We start from the raw sequence: 13,534 nt of genomic DNA on the forward strand, positions 1-13,534 counted from the left end.
AGCTGAAGCAATTCTTGCCCCATGGCCCCACCTAGGGACATGGGATTCTTTCCCAAGAACTGCTAATCACTGCACTATGGAGAGGTAGCTCACAGGCAATTTCCTTTATCGGGTACAAATTCTCAGAAACATGCTGCCCTCAAGAGGAAAATCAATCCAGCATTTCCAAGACCAGCTGAGGAAGCATCTCAAACAACAACACCCCCAAATCCTGAGCCCCAGGTAAGTGAATAACTTTCATCGCTACAAGCAACATCGGCCAACTGTTCAAGCAAAAAGGCAAGCAGGGTGAAGAGTGGACATTAAAGAGGACACCAAATGCCAAAGGGCTTAGCAAGGCTGTAAACACTTAACAGGGACAGGAACACATCTTCTCTCCAGAGCAATTATGAGCACACTGAATACAGCCAAAACCCCGCCCCTTCTTAGCTCTCCATTCATCCCCGTGGGCTCTTATCATCGTTAGACACACTATTTTTCATAAAGCTATTGGAAAAATGAAAAGGCAGTGGGTGAGGGACTCATTAAGAAAGAAGAAAAGAACTGTGAACTTAGATATTCTTCTCGTTCTTTCTTTCCTTTAAATCTGCCTTTTAATAAATATTTGTGGCAACTGCACAATGTCTATGTCCTGTAAAGTCACTCAGGAGAGAACAGCGCATTCTTCAGTACTCAGGAACGCTGTCAGGTAGGAGAAGGAAATACATGCTTTGAGGTGAAGTAGCCAAGTATTTTTCTGGGATACATCTTCAAATAATAGCAGGCTAACAAGATGAGATTTGTTTTTTTTTTTTAAGTGAGGAACAAATGTCAAAATGTTAACCTTCCCAGCTTAGATTCTGAAGAAACACCCAACTGGCTGTCAGTCACCATTAGAAACTGTTAACCTGAAAGCAATACCAGACAAATACAATATCCCTCACAGTTCTTACTATTGTGTGGGTGGGTGGTAGTACTTTTAATGATTAATATTGGCTCTAGATTTTAAATCCATAAGCATCAAAATTTGTTTGCAAGGGTGAAAGCCAGGGAAAGGAATTCTGAAGGGTCTTCCTTGAAACTTTCTTTACGACAACTAAATTTTCAAAATGTCATAGTTTGGCTTACAAGAGTCGAAAAGCTATGAGATTTCTATTTCTGCTATGATGGATTACTATAAGTTTAGTGATAGCCCACAGGAGTTAACAAAGGACTAAGCTGTATCTTGCTAGGCTAAGGTACAGTACAGCCACATTGCTTCTGGCAGGTCCAGGAGGGGCCCTGTCCCTGGCGTTCCTCAGCTTCAAGGACACCTGGCTTATGACGTCATCTCCATCTGCAAAGCCACATGAGACAGAGTCCTTCTTGTGCAGTCATTTCTCCAACACTCTTTTGCCTTTCTTCCTTACAAAGCCTGCTGCCCATATAATCCTGGATAATCTATTTCAAGGGCACTTGATTAGCAACCTACTGTTATTTACCAACTACACCCTCCTTTACTAGGGGCACAGGCGCCACCGGGGGTTCAGACGTAGGTAATTGTAAGAGGGGCCACTAATCCACCTACCACAGGCACCATTTCAGGGATAAGTTTGTGACTCAGTTAAGTCATTATCCGCAACTGTACTGATGCTATCCAGACAGAGATACCTCTTTACTGAAATAAAATGTGAGCTGGTCACCTAGAAGTGGGGATGACAAATTTTACCATGACTTGGGGACAGCAAGCGAATCCTGAGAGGAAAAATAAAAGACAACACAGAGGGGAAAAGGAGAAAGAGACAGGGGGTGGGGAAGGAAGAGAGAGCCAGGGTTGGGGAGGGAGCTGCAGGAAGTGGGGCTAGAGGACAGGTTGCAGGCAGAATTCAAACTCTAGCTTCAGCTATGACTGAATTTGATTATCATATCGATCTGGCTTTATTTGTCTCTTTCTTTTTTTTAATCTATGAGAATTGGATTCCTGTCACTTTATCTAAAATGGCTGCTATATGAATTTTCAATGACACGAAGAAAAAGTAACTCTCATAAGTAGGAGATAGAGGGGTGAAAGTACTGAGCCAGGTAAAGTCTAGCATCCTAGCGACATGTTCCAAATCTGATACGCTCACAACCCATAAATTCACTGAGAACTAACAAACATGACACTCAAAAGTTTCACAATCTTGCGAACTTTCAGATTTGAGGTGTTCGGGTTAGGGACAGCCAGCAAGGTAAGTTTACATAAGTAGCATAGCACCCCAAAACTCAAATCTGAACATGTCTGGTCATGTTTTTTCAGAGAATTTCAGGTAAGAAAGACTCCTTTCTCCCCACAAACATGGCTAGTAAGAAAGCCAGATGAAGAGCTTTTCATGGTGTTCTTTACTCAACTCCTTCTGCCACTGTACTTCCGTGGGTTTGGCAACCCTGCACTGAGAAGTCAGCGTGAAGACTGCATGTGAAATTAAAACTCTCAAAGAGCCATCACATGGTATGCTTAAGCAGCCTGATGGTTTACGTGGTACAGCAAGCTGGCGTTCCTGAAAATGCATGTTGGGCAGCAGACCTAAATGTAGGAAATAGAATGAAACACCCTTTCCCTTTAAGTAGATGTGTGGATTTTTATTAGGACATTGGAATGTCATTACTTTTGCTTATTAATAACATTTTTTAAAAATGGTTTTCTAAGTACAAATCTAAGACATTCTGATACTAACAGCCATTGGTTTGGCTTGCTTACCATGGGACACCATTTTTAGGAATCTTCATAAAACTATCCCACTTTTAGGAAGTAAGGAGTGGCAAGGAATGGCCATAGCACATTGTTGTACATAGAACAGTGACCTTTGGGAAAGTGCGATACTGTCAGGGTTTAAACCACAGTCTGTACAGCCTGTTCCCTGACCACTTGCTAATGTGAGATACAGGATACCAGGAGCCCTCAGAATAGACTTTGCATGTATAAAAGAGGTTTTTACATGTAAAAGAAAGAATTCTGAATCACTTAATTAATAACTTGAATCTCTGCTTTCATTTATACTCACGTGTCAGGATTGAGAAAAAAAATTTTTTAAGTTGTATTTGCTCTTCTACAAGTTTCCCAAAAAACATTTTTTGTTTTACAGTCAATTCAAGAGCAGGTTATATTGTTTCAAGCTGCTTGCAATCTGTCTAAAGTCCGCCCAGATTTATCATGCTGAATTTGTGGCAGTCATTTTTATAAACAAGAGGATGACATTTTACCACAAAATCTGTCTTAGGAATTACAGTTAGTCAGCAAGCTCAGGCACAGTTGCTTGGGAAATTAAAATGGATCAATTACACCTGGGACTGGAGATTCCTTGTGCTAGAAAACTCCCCGTGCTTTACTCTCCCTTTTAAGGATGTAAGTCTTGAACTTTATTTTAGCTCTTTTCTCCGGCTAGTCTATAGATCTTCCCAAAGTGGCAATAAAACGACAAAAAAAAAGTCTATAGAATTGTTCATGTTTATTGGGTACTTGCAACAACAAAAATGGTAAATACCTTGCCTCTTTCGGAGACCCTTAAATATTTTAAATGTATTCTAATATCTAAACAAAGCCAAAATTAAGTAAGTAAATTTTCTAAAAAGCCAATTTGCTCCTAAATTGCAAGGAGTTTATTTCGTACTTTTTTTTTTCAAAAACCATTTTTCAAAATAGATGAAGTGTGTCTGCTTAATAACTAACCTCTAGGGCTTTTTTTAAAGGAGTCATTTGGCATGCAGGTAATGACCTATATAGAACACCATGTGGCAACATTCATTTCTATAGGAAAGCAGACACCCTAAGAAAAAGAATTATCAAGTTCTGGACAATTATGATGTCAGTGACTTTTGCAAGAAGTCTGTAATGGTATGAAAAACAAAAACAAGCATACTAAACCAGTTTTTCTTCATATAAACACATATCACACCAGTTATTCCAACTAGACTGCACACCAACTTTGCCTGTACAGGTTAGCCATTCCTTACCCAAGATACTTAAAACTGTGATATTTATGCTTTCAGATTCTGGAATTGAATCTAAAAGACTGAAATTAAAAGACCAATGAATAACAAAATTGCTGAGCTGTCAGTTGTTCGGGCTTTGGGTGATTATCAGAGTTAAAGAGAACACATAAACGGTAAAGAAGGTAACCACGGTACACACATGTTACATATGTAATCAGAACAAAAGAATGACAGCCTACAGGGAGAGGCATCAGTGTGGTTTAGGAATCAAAGTTGAGGAATCAAAATTGATCTCTATTCCATTACAGGATTCCTAGGGAGAAGTTCCACCACTAACGGCAATCCTCTCTCCAAAAGAATGAGTTCCGTGGAAGTCATCCCTGTAGACAGTCCAAGTGATAGAACCGAATTCTTCATCTCTGAACCACTCAGAATTTTACCAGGCTATTTGGACTCGTCCCTAATGGATTTCCAAGGCTGTCTGAGTTGGCTTCTCACAGGCAAAGAATGTTTAAAGCTCGTCATCCTGAGGGGGGGCGGGGGTGACCTTGAGGGTTTTCTTACATTTCTGATCACTAAAGGATGACTTGAGACAGTAACAAGAGAACAGCAGAAGCAAAGGCAAGAAAAATTTCGGCTCAATGGCAACAGCAATCTTCAGTTACAAGGGAAAGCAGGCAAACAGGGAAATGCTCCCAAGCAGACCAAAGGGAAAACCTAAGCAGACCTTCCAAAGCTGCACATAGAATTCAATGGCCATGGCAGAAAGCATGGGCAGAAAAGCATGCAAAATGAACAAGCCAAGGTCCCTGTGTTCTGTGGTATGAAAGTAGACACAAGATGCCTCCATAGCACTGAACAATTAACTGGTGGCCACTGTCATTTTCACCATTTTCTTGGGGACTCACTAAACTTGAAGAAAGGCACAGAACAAAGGCATTTATTTAAGGAAATCCAGAACATAGATCTCAATGTAATAATGCCCTGCCTGCGACATCTAATCAATGAGTAACACATCTCTGAGGTACCAAGCATGGCTTTATGTGGCAAGACATGGCCATCTTAATGCTACTGCTTTTGCTTTCGTGATCTAAGCAGTGACAGAGCCTCCATATTCCATATCAGCCCTTAGCTAAACTCTGAAAACTATGCATAAAGATAGATACAGATACATCCCAGTGATGACAAATTATTCCTTAGTAAACGAGGTATGTCTGAACGGACAGAGATAACATACTTTCTAAAGGATGAGATGCAATGGATTTTGCAACTGAAGACTAGACATAGAGCAGAGAGAAGTAAACATGGCCCAGTTCCAACAAAGGCTGACGAAAATCAGCTTAATCCAATACCATCATTCTTCCTCAAGCGACACTCAGAGAATCACAAAGGGATGGCTTCAAAACAAAGAGACTGGGGATTCTTTTTTTCAGATTTTCCAATTTCCACAGAACTATAATTGTTTCCTAACCCTCGTGTGTCACGGAGCAAGCCTCCTAACCCAATTAAGCCAGCCAGCCAGATGCCCACAATTACTCCTTCGAATCCCACTAAGACCATGTGCTGAGTCAGACAAAAAAGATCTCCACAATGGACGCCAGAAGCATGCCAAAGAGCCCATGAATCACATATGATCATACACCTCCACAAATACACTTCAACATGCACAGGTTGGGCAATGGGGTAGGTAGTTTCTCTATTAACAAAGAGGGCCCAAAAAAGATCAGAGTCAAAATCTACTTCCCCGTTTTCTCTAGAATGAGTCAAACCTCCCCTCATACCAAGAATGTATTTTCCAACCGGCTAAGAGAAAAGCCATATCAACTATGAGACACTACACAGGCAAGAGACCTGATGTGTTCTAACCTGTCATTACCTCCGCTAGAAACTGCCTTCTCTCTACCTAAACAGAATCCTTCTCCTACTCTAGTGGGCTAAGACATGTCATATAGATTTTTTTTTTAATTGGCATCCTGGGCCATGTACTACAGTATCATATGGTGTGATTTCACTTATAAAAAGAAGAAATGCCAGGCAAAATTAATCTAGCCCTGTTATAAAATCAGGGGTGTATTTACATTTACTGAGGGATTAGCATCAGGAAGGTAGCAGAAGAGAGGCCACAGGGGTGTTGGCAACATTCTGCTTATTGATCCATGTGCATTAGTCTACAGTATACGCCATTGGAGAAGCATCAAGCTGTAGAGTGAATACACACTATCCTGCAAGCATATGAAACTTTAATTCCTTTCAAATTTAGCTTCTCCACAGTTTGTGGTTTACTACTAAATTATGTTTATCTCTTCCTGAAACACACTCAGAAGCCATTCAGAGCTCTGGAATTTCTCTAGCCAATTTGTAATGCAATCAATATAAATAATAAATACATAAATAAATTTTACAGACTGGACTAGTCTTTCTTAATGTGTCATCAATCAAACAGCATCTCCAGGCTGTTACATACAACCTCCTTTCAAATGAATGACTACTGAAAGAAATAGGTATATGCATAGAAGTATATTTTTACTAAATCTTTAAGTCCCTTTTGAAAGGGAGACAGCAAAGAATTCATTACCATGGATAAGGATTTCTGAAATATAGCATTTTTAACACTCCACAGAGTCAGTTCATTGACTATAATGATGGCTATACTTTGTTAGCACGAGATTTGGTCAAAATCTCTTATGCTGCTGCTGCTGTTTCTTTCATTAAACTAGAGTATGGTAAATAAAATGACAGTAACAAAAAGAACCCTCACAGAACAGGAGTAGGAAGACAAATAGTATAAATCTCCAGAAATTCAACCTAGGAGCAGCCAACTGCACCCCTGCCAGGCTGCTGACTCATCCCCTCTGAGCACACCTGCAGTACCTTCTTTTCTGCAGAAGGAACTACTCAAGTAATTGATACCAACAAAAGGGTCTGGTAGTTTCTGAAGTCAATCCTGGGCCTCTTGCATGAGAGCATCCTGATTCTGTCTGATAAACATCATCAGGGCAACATATTTTACTGTGTGAATCAAATGTGTTGGGAGAACGGGTCATCTTAAAGCACCATCTTTTCACTGCATACCGAAATGGAGTATCTGATGAGATAAGTAGTTAAAACTAAGACTGTTCTTTTTCCTATTTGCTTGGGGATTTTCTTTTTTTAAATCCTTTTAAAAAGATAGACAGATGGCTGAGTGCAGTCAATCACCACAAAACTAATGCAATGTCTCTTCTTCAGCAGTTCGAAGTGCTTTCTCAGCCACCATTCTCCCTTCTGTTCTGCTCTTGCCACTTAAACTCTAAACTCGGGGAGGGGAGAGCCTGCACAACACCAAAGCCCTGAGTAAGGAGATCTTCACATGCATGCTGCATGTATAAATGGTTCGCAGCTCCATGGTGTTACAAAAGTGAAATGGACTCAAGAGACAATTCACAATTTTGAATTTTGATCCCTGTCAGAATAGCACTAAGAGAGCTAACCCTCTCACACACTGGGCAGCAGTATCCAGATGCAGCAGCTATGGACAACATCACCAATCAACAGACATACCAAGAAGCTGCACTTCTAACCAGGCTATTACAATCCCCTAAACTGGGTGTACTAAATGCATCTTTGACTCAGAATATTTCCAATTCATGATGGGGCTATGAAACATAATCTCATCCTAAGTCAAAGGGCATTTGAACACAGTTCTGGACCTGGATATTAGTTTCACCCACTAGTTATCACATGTGGACCTCACTGTGCATCAGGCTGCTGTAGCTGTAACAAAGTTTCTCAAGCTTCACGTTCTTCACCTCTGTAGCAGACACACCTACCCCATCCTGAAACTGGGAGAATCAGATGATACAATGTATAGCAAGCAATTAACACTACACCGGGTATTTAGTAAGTGGTCAGTAACTTGTAACCAAGTTTGCAGTAGTAGGGATAACTTTTCTCTTTTAAAAAATCAACTTTACAGCCTAGTGTGATAGCATGTACCTCTAATCCCAGCACTTGGATAAGAAGGTAGAAGGCATCCTGTCCACATAAGGAGTTCCTCATACTATCACTTCAAAAATACAAAATTCATAGTGAGGAATCCAAAACTAAGATTATCTTTTAAAGTAATTTAAATAAAATGTGTCATTGTAGATGGTGTGGTGGTTTGAATGCAAATACCCACCCTAGGCTCACATACTTGAATACTCTCTGTTCCTAGTTGGTGGAACTGTTTGGGAAGGATTAGGAGATAGGCTTTTTTGGAGGAGGGGTGTCACTATGGTGGACTTCAGTTTCAAAAGACTAATGCCATTCCAAGTTAGTCTGTCTCTTCCTTGTGGTTGTGTCTCGGGGTGTGAGCTCTCATCTATTGCTCCAGCATCATGCCTGCTTGCTGCCATATTCTGACCTTGATGATATTGGACTCTAACCCTCTGAAACGATAAGCCTCAAATAAAACTCTAGTTGCCTTGATCATGGTGTCTCTTCACAGTAATTGAGAAGTATCTAAAACAGTGGTTAAGAGCACAGGGTGTTCTTTCAGGGTACTCAAATTCAACTCACAGTACCCAGTGAATGAATGGTACGGTAGTGGCTAACAACCATCTGTAACTCCAGTTCCAGGCAGATCTGATGCCCTCTTCTGGCCTCCCTGGGCCCTGCACACACATAAATAGACATATAGGCAGGCAGAACACCCCATACACTAAAACAATGTTTAATATATGTATTATAAGAATGTTGATTATACTCTGGCTTTTCAATGTGAGCATTCAAAACGAACACAATATATTATGAAAAATTCAAGAAATGACTGCCGTCTTTGGAATGACCTGTTACAAATCACATACTCTGAACTTCAGTTTCCTTACCCATAAAATGGGAGTAGTTAATACCCCCCCCTCCCAGCACCAGGTGCAAAAAGCCTTAATAGTGTTTTACATATTCAAAGATATTTTCAAGCACGTGGAATTTAAAAAAAAGTCACTCAAGAGTGTGGACAAACCAAACTTAAGGAAAAACAAATGAACAACAAAAACATGTGAATTTTTCTCTTCATCCTTTTCCCTTCTTCCTATCATTCTGACAACTGTCTTCAGTTATAACTAAATTTGTTTCTCCTTATGTTGTGCAAGTTGATGGTCTAACTTTACACATCTCTGGTGTTCCAACCCCACCTATAACTCTCTCAGTGTGAACCAGCAGCTTACAGTAATAAATTAATGCTCAAGAACTGGAACTACTTGGGAAGTTATTGACACCACTATAGTTTAGCCTGAGGAGCACAGGACCCACCCACGGGAAGCACAAGAGTAGAAATGATTCCAGACTATCCATTATTTTAACCACTAATTAGAAGACTTTCATAGAGAATTCTTTTGCGTTGGCTTACTCTGTTCTCAGCTCACAGCTAGGATAAGGGTGACATCTGAGAAGGAGGCTTACCTGTTTGCGGCATCTCGTCAGTACCAGCCTGGAAAGGAGGGAGGGGTGGGGAGTAAGAAAAAGAAATGGTTACTGGGTTTCATCTTATCACGCTGAGCGGTTATTTCTTCTATCAGTGCCTTTTGAGAACTGGCTAATCGGGAGACCCAGAGACTGGAGTTGCCGCCTGAAGGCTGACCCTTAGTTCCTAGAAGGCTCTTGTGACAGGAACATGAGCCAATTCTATGACTATATGAGAAAGGGACTTGTTGGCCAGCTTTAATTTTAGTATCTGTGAAGCGAGTAAAATAGTGACCTTCAATGGCCTCTTCAGAAAACTCCAATACTAGGTCACGAATCAGGAAGTGGAGGGCGCACGGGGGGGGGGGGGGGGGGGGGGGGGGAATCTACATTTCACCAGGTGAGAGGCAGCCTGAATCCTAAGAATCAACTAGAGGAATGACCCACTCTTAAAACCCCGTGGTCAGACCAAGCAAACCAGAGAGGCTACAAAAACTCGCAGAAAACTATGTCCCGAGAGCCCACCGCTCCACTGTGGATGTGATTTACTACAAAAGGCTCCCCAGCCTGAGCCTCCTTCAAGGGCTTTTCTGAGAACATCAGTTTCACCTTGAGTCTCCACAGGGTGGGGGCAGGGCCGAAAAGCACCAGAGCTGCACTCAATTTAGCTTTAAAAAGAGGAGGAGTTGTGCGGAGGGGGAGGGGAAGAGGCGGCAGACGCCTCCAGCTCCGGCTGCCCGCGGAAAAGGCGAGGGCAGGAAACGTCCCAGGCCCTCCCCAACTGTCAAACTGCAGCCCAGCCCCGGTCCTCCCAGGACACGTGTCTGCTGGGTAGCTCCTGCCTGGGGACTTCTTGAAAACTCCCGCAGGAGCCGCGAGTCAGGAGGAGGGGAGAGCCTGTGGGCTCCGGGATCCGCGACCCTAACTTCGCCAGAGCGCCCGGAGCGCCCTCGCGAAAAGGGGGGTACGGCCTGATGGCCCCGCTGGGATGAGATCTGGCTGCAGTCTCACACCTGGACCGCTCCTAGTCGGCGCGAGCTAGGGAATCCCCAAGTGTGATGAGCCCGAGCTCCCGGGGGATGGCTGTCCAACCTCCGGTGCAGCGAGCCCCCCACCCCCCCAGGCCCCAGCCCCACGCAGCGCCCGGCCCTCCACGCGCCGCCTTGGAACGCAGAAGATGCCCCAGAAGGGTGGCAGGGGGAGGAAGGGAGAGTGAAAGAGACGGAGAGGAGGAACTCTGTCGGGAAAAGGTTGGGTTTGAGTTTTTTATTATTATTTTCCACTTACTTGTCCATCAGCTGATGTCCTAACCTCTACCAGAGAGGCTGCTATCAACCAAAGTGACAGGAACACCATCACGAGTCGAGTGCACTTCGCAACTACTGGGCAAAGCAGCTACCCCAGCGCAAAGCACCCCAAAATAAGTTTCCTTTTAAAAGCGCAAAGAAAATGGAAGAAGGGTGGGGGGCGTGCAGAGCTTTAAAAAAAAAAAAAAAATCTTGGGCTTTGCTCAATGAAAAGGCAACGTAAGCTGAGCGCCTGGCCCGTGCCCTGTCGGTTCTTTCCACTTCACCTTCTCACCCTGTCCTCCCAAGCCGACTGTGAGGGAGCCAGAGGTGCTGCGAGCCGGGCAGAGGCTGACCCGAGCGGGGAAAGGAACCGGGGCGTCCCACTCTCTACCCCGGAGCTGCTTTTGCGAGGCTCTCGGAGCACCGCGGGCCGCCGAGGCTAAGCGCGGAGACGGCTCGGGTCCCGGGAGCGCAGCGGCGGGGAGAAGTGGGAGCCGGAGCCCAGCGAGCGGGAGAAAGAGGCAGCGCGAGCCCTGGATCCTCCGCCGCACACGCAGTGGGGGCGGGAGGACGAGGGGAGGAGGCGGCCGCCTAGGAGGAGGGAGGAGTGGGCCGCTCGCCCGCTCCCTTTGCTCGCGGGCCCCGGCCGTCTGCTCTCTGCCCGCGACCCGCCGGGCGCTAATAAGGCGACCGAGTCACCCCCTCCCTCCTCCAGGCAGCCCCTCCCCGCCGCGCGCCCACGTCACGCGGGGCCCGCGCCCCCCGGCGCTGGGTCAGGACTCGCACCGTCCCAGGGGCTGCGAAAGCGCCGCCTGGACCCCGCATCCCCTTGGTCTCCCGGACAGGACGAGGGGCGGGGAGGGTCCAGGCGCGCCTCCCAGCCCGACTGGAGGAGGGAGGGGAAGGGTCGGCTTACCAGACCTGGGCTGGAGGAAATCACCTCTAGCCTTTCTCATCCCAACCCCACCCCCCACCCACCCAGGCAGAGTTAAGTCTCGGGAGAGAAACCCAAGGACGTGGGGGATTTTTTCCCCCTGCAGACACTGGTCCCCTCCCACGCTTGCATGAGCGCGCGGGTTGGGGGGGGGGAGGAGGGCCTCCCTCAGTAAAGCTCTTGTTTATCCTTTATTCGTTTATATTAGTTTTCAAAGATACCGCGTTCCCTTTCTTGACTCAACCGGATGTTTCCGTTTATCACTAGAGTACACAGGCCTCGGGGTCTCTTGCTTACACCCAGATTAAGTTATCTAGTGGCTTCTGCGGTTTGCAGTTTTTCTGGGACGAAAGGACAGCAACCTGGGAGTTGCTGGAATCCCAGACCTACCTCCTTGGGGTAGACCAGGGTGGCCCAGGAGGGGGTGGGGCGGCGAGGAGGGAGTTCTCCTATCCTGGAGGACCACCATCACCCAGGATCAGACCAGATCAGAGAGTAATGAGGCTCACATTGAGGTGGAATTTTCAAGACTTCACCTGGAGACAGGGAAGTGGAGTCAGTCAGGTCCTGTTGGGGCAATCCTGTCGAGGTGTGGTTAATTTTGCTGTATGACTTCATAAATTGTTTATTCCTAGAGAACTAAGGGAAAGGCCATACTCTGGTTTATACATCGCACTGCGCTCATTTCTGTGTTGGCTCTGTCTTGTCAAAACCCTCTAAGGAGGACATTTACAGGAACTTATGGGAAGTGCCCTCATGCAGCAACACCGTGTATTCGGCTAATTAGTTAATTATTGCTTAGAAGTAGGATTAGACCCTCAGGACTGAAGGACCTCTAAATTGACTTTCCCCTTTCAGCCCCAGCCTATAGCATTGTGGGCTGTCCTCTACTTGAAGTCTAGGGATGAATTTCCTATCCACTAAAGCAAATAAGCCTCAGCGTTGCCTAACTTTAAAAACATGACCATTGCAGACGGGCAGGTAAAAGGATAGTGAAGGACAAACAGACCTGAGTTCTAGAAGCCTCTCGTGTCCCAACAGCTATCTAACTTTGGCAAGTCCTGGAACTCCATTTTTGTTTCTCCCACTTGAGGTATTTCCAACTCTAAAGCTCTCTCGGATCTGAAGTGTTGACAAATAATGTATTATTGTCCATGCCTCTACAGTGGTGTTCTGTGTCAGTTCACTGTGCTGAGAGGTTTGTTGCCTGTCACTGAATGCCTTTTTCCTCATCACAAGCAACTCAGGGAACTTTCAGGAAAATGTGCTTCAGAACGTTTGGCCTTGACTGGGGGGTGGGGGGTGGGGGGGTGACGGCTGTGTCACTCATTTGAAATTCGATTATTTGGTTTTGCCTGTCCTGCCTAGGACAACTCTGCTGTTTTCTGTCTGTTCGGTTTTTTTCTTTTCTCTAAGTTCTGTTTGGGACTCCCTAGATTTCACAACCTCCTGAGTCATGCATGACCCTCACTCTGACAAATGCTGATTTAAGCGCATGCCATAAGGTCTTTGTTTATCTGATTCTAAGGTGAGCTCTCATTAACAAGGTTCTCCCAACATAATACAAGGCAGACCTTCACAAACTATTCCCTGGTTTATTTTTAGTGTGTGTGTGAGTGTGTTTGTGTGGTGTGCAAATCTATCAGTTAACTAAAGTTTGTGAAATAAGCATAAAAAGAAAATGAATGACTTTTTTTTATTTCCCACTTCCTAGGGACATCATAAAAAAATCACATGGTTTTACTGTAAACTGCCTAGCAGTTTATTGAGAACACGGTAAGGTCTTACATTTAAATTTGGGTAGCAGGAGGGCGTTCCTGCAGATAGCCTACTAGAGTTAGTGAATTCCTGTCACAAACTGACCCCTTCCTGTCTGCCTAAAATTAGCCCTCTCCCCTTCATATACCTCAGCTGCAGCTATAATAATGGAGCAGAGACTAAGAGAACGGGTCTCACATTC

At 44.6% G+C, this 13,534-nt stretch overlaps 1 protein-coding gene across 2 annotated transcripts in view; it reads right to left on the reverse strand.

The window, feature by feature from the left end:
• Adamts3 (ADAM metallopeptidase with thrombospondin type 1 motif 3) overlaps positions 1–11,193 on the reverse strand; it is a 212,053-nt gene extending 200,860 nt beyond the window's left edge. The window contains exons 1-2 of one of the 2 annotated variants that reach the window (XM_034509359.2): positions 10,639–11,193; positions 9,352–9,379 (exon numbers count right to left, since the gene is read on the reverse strand). In XM_034509359.2, the coding sequence (XP_034365250.1) occupies positions 9,352–9,379; positions 10,639–10,707 (97 nt within the window). In that variant the 5' untranslated portion in view covers positions 10,708–11,193. The remainder of the gene's footprint in view (positions 1–9,351; positions 9,380–10,638) is intronic. The other variant, XM_076938761.1, reaches the window with a different exon arrangement.
• Between the last annotated feature and the right edge of the window lie 2,341 nt (positions 11,194–13,534).

The sequence above is a fragment of the Arvicanthis niloticus genome, chromosome 7, assembly GCF_011762505.2.
Source record: "Arvicanthis niloticus isolate mArvNil1 chromosome 7, mArvNil1.pat.X, whole genome shotgun sequence".
Lineage (NCBI taxonomy): Eukaryota > Metazoa > Chordata > Mammalia > Rodentia > Muridae > Arvicanthis > Arvicanthis niloticus.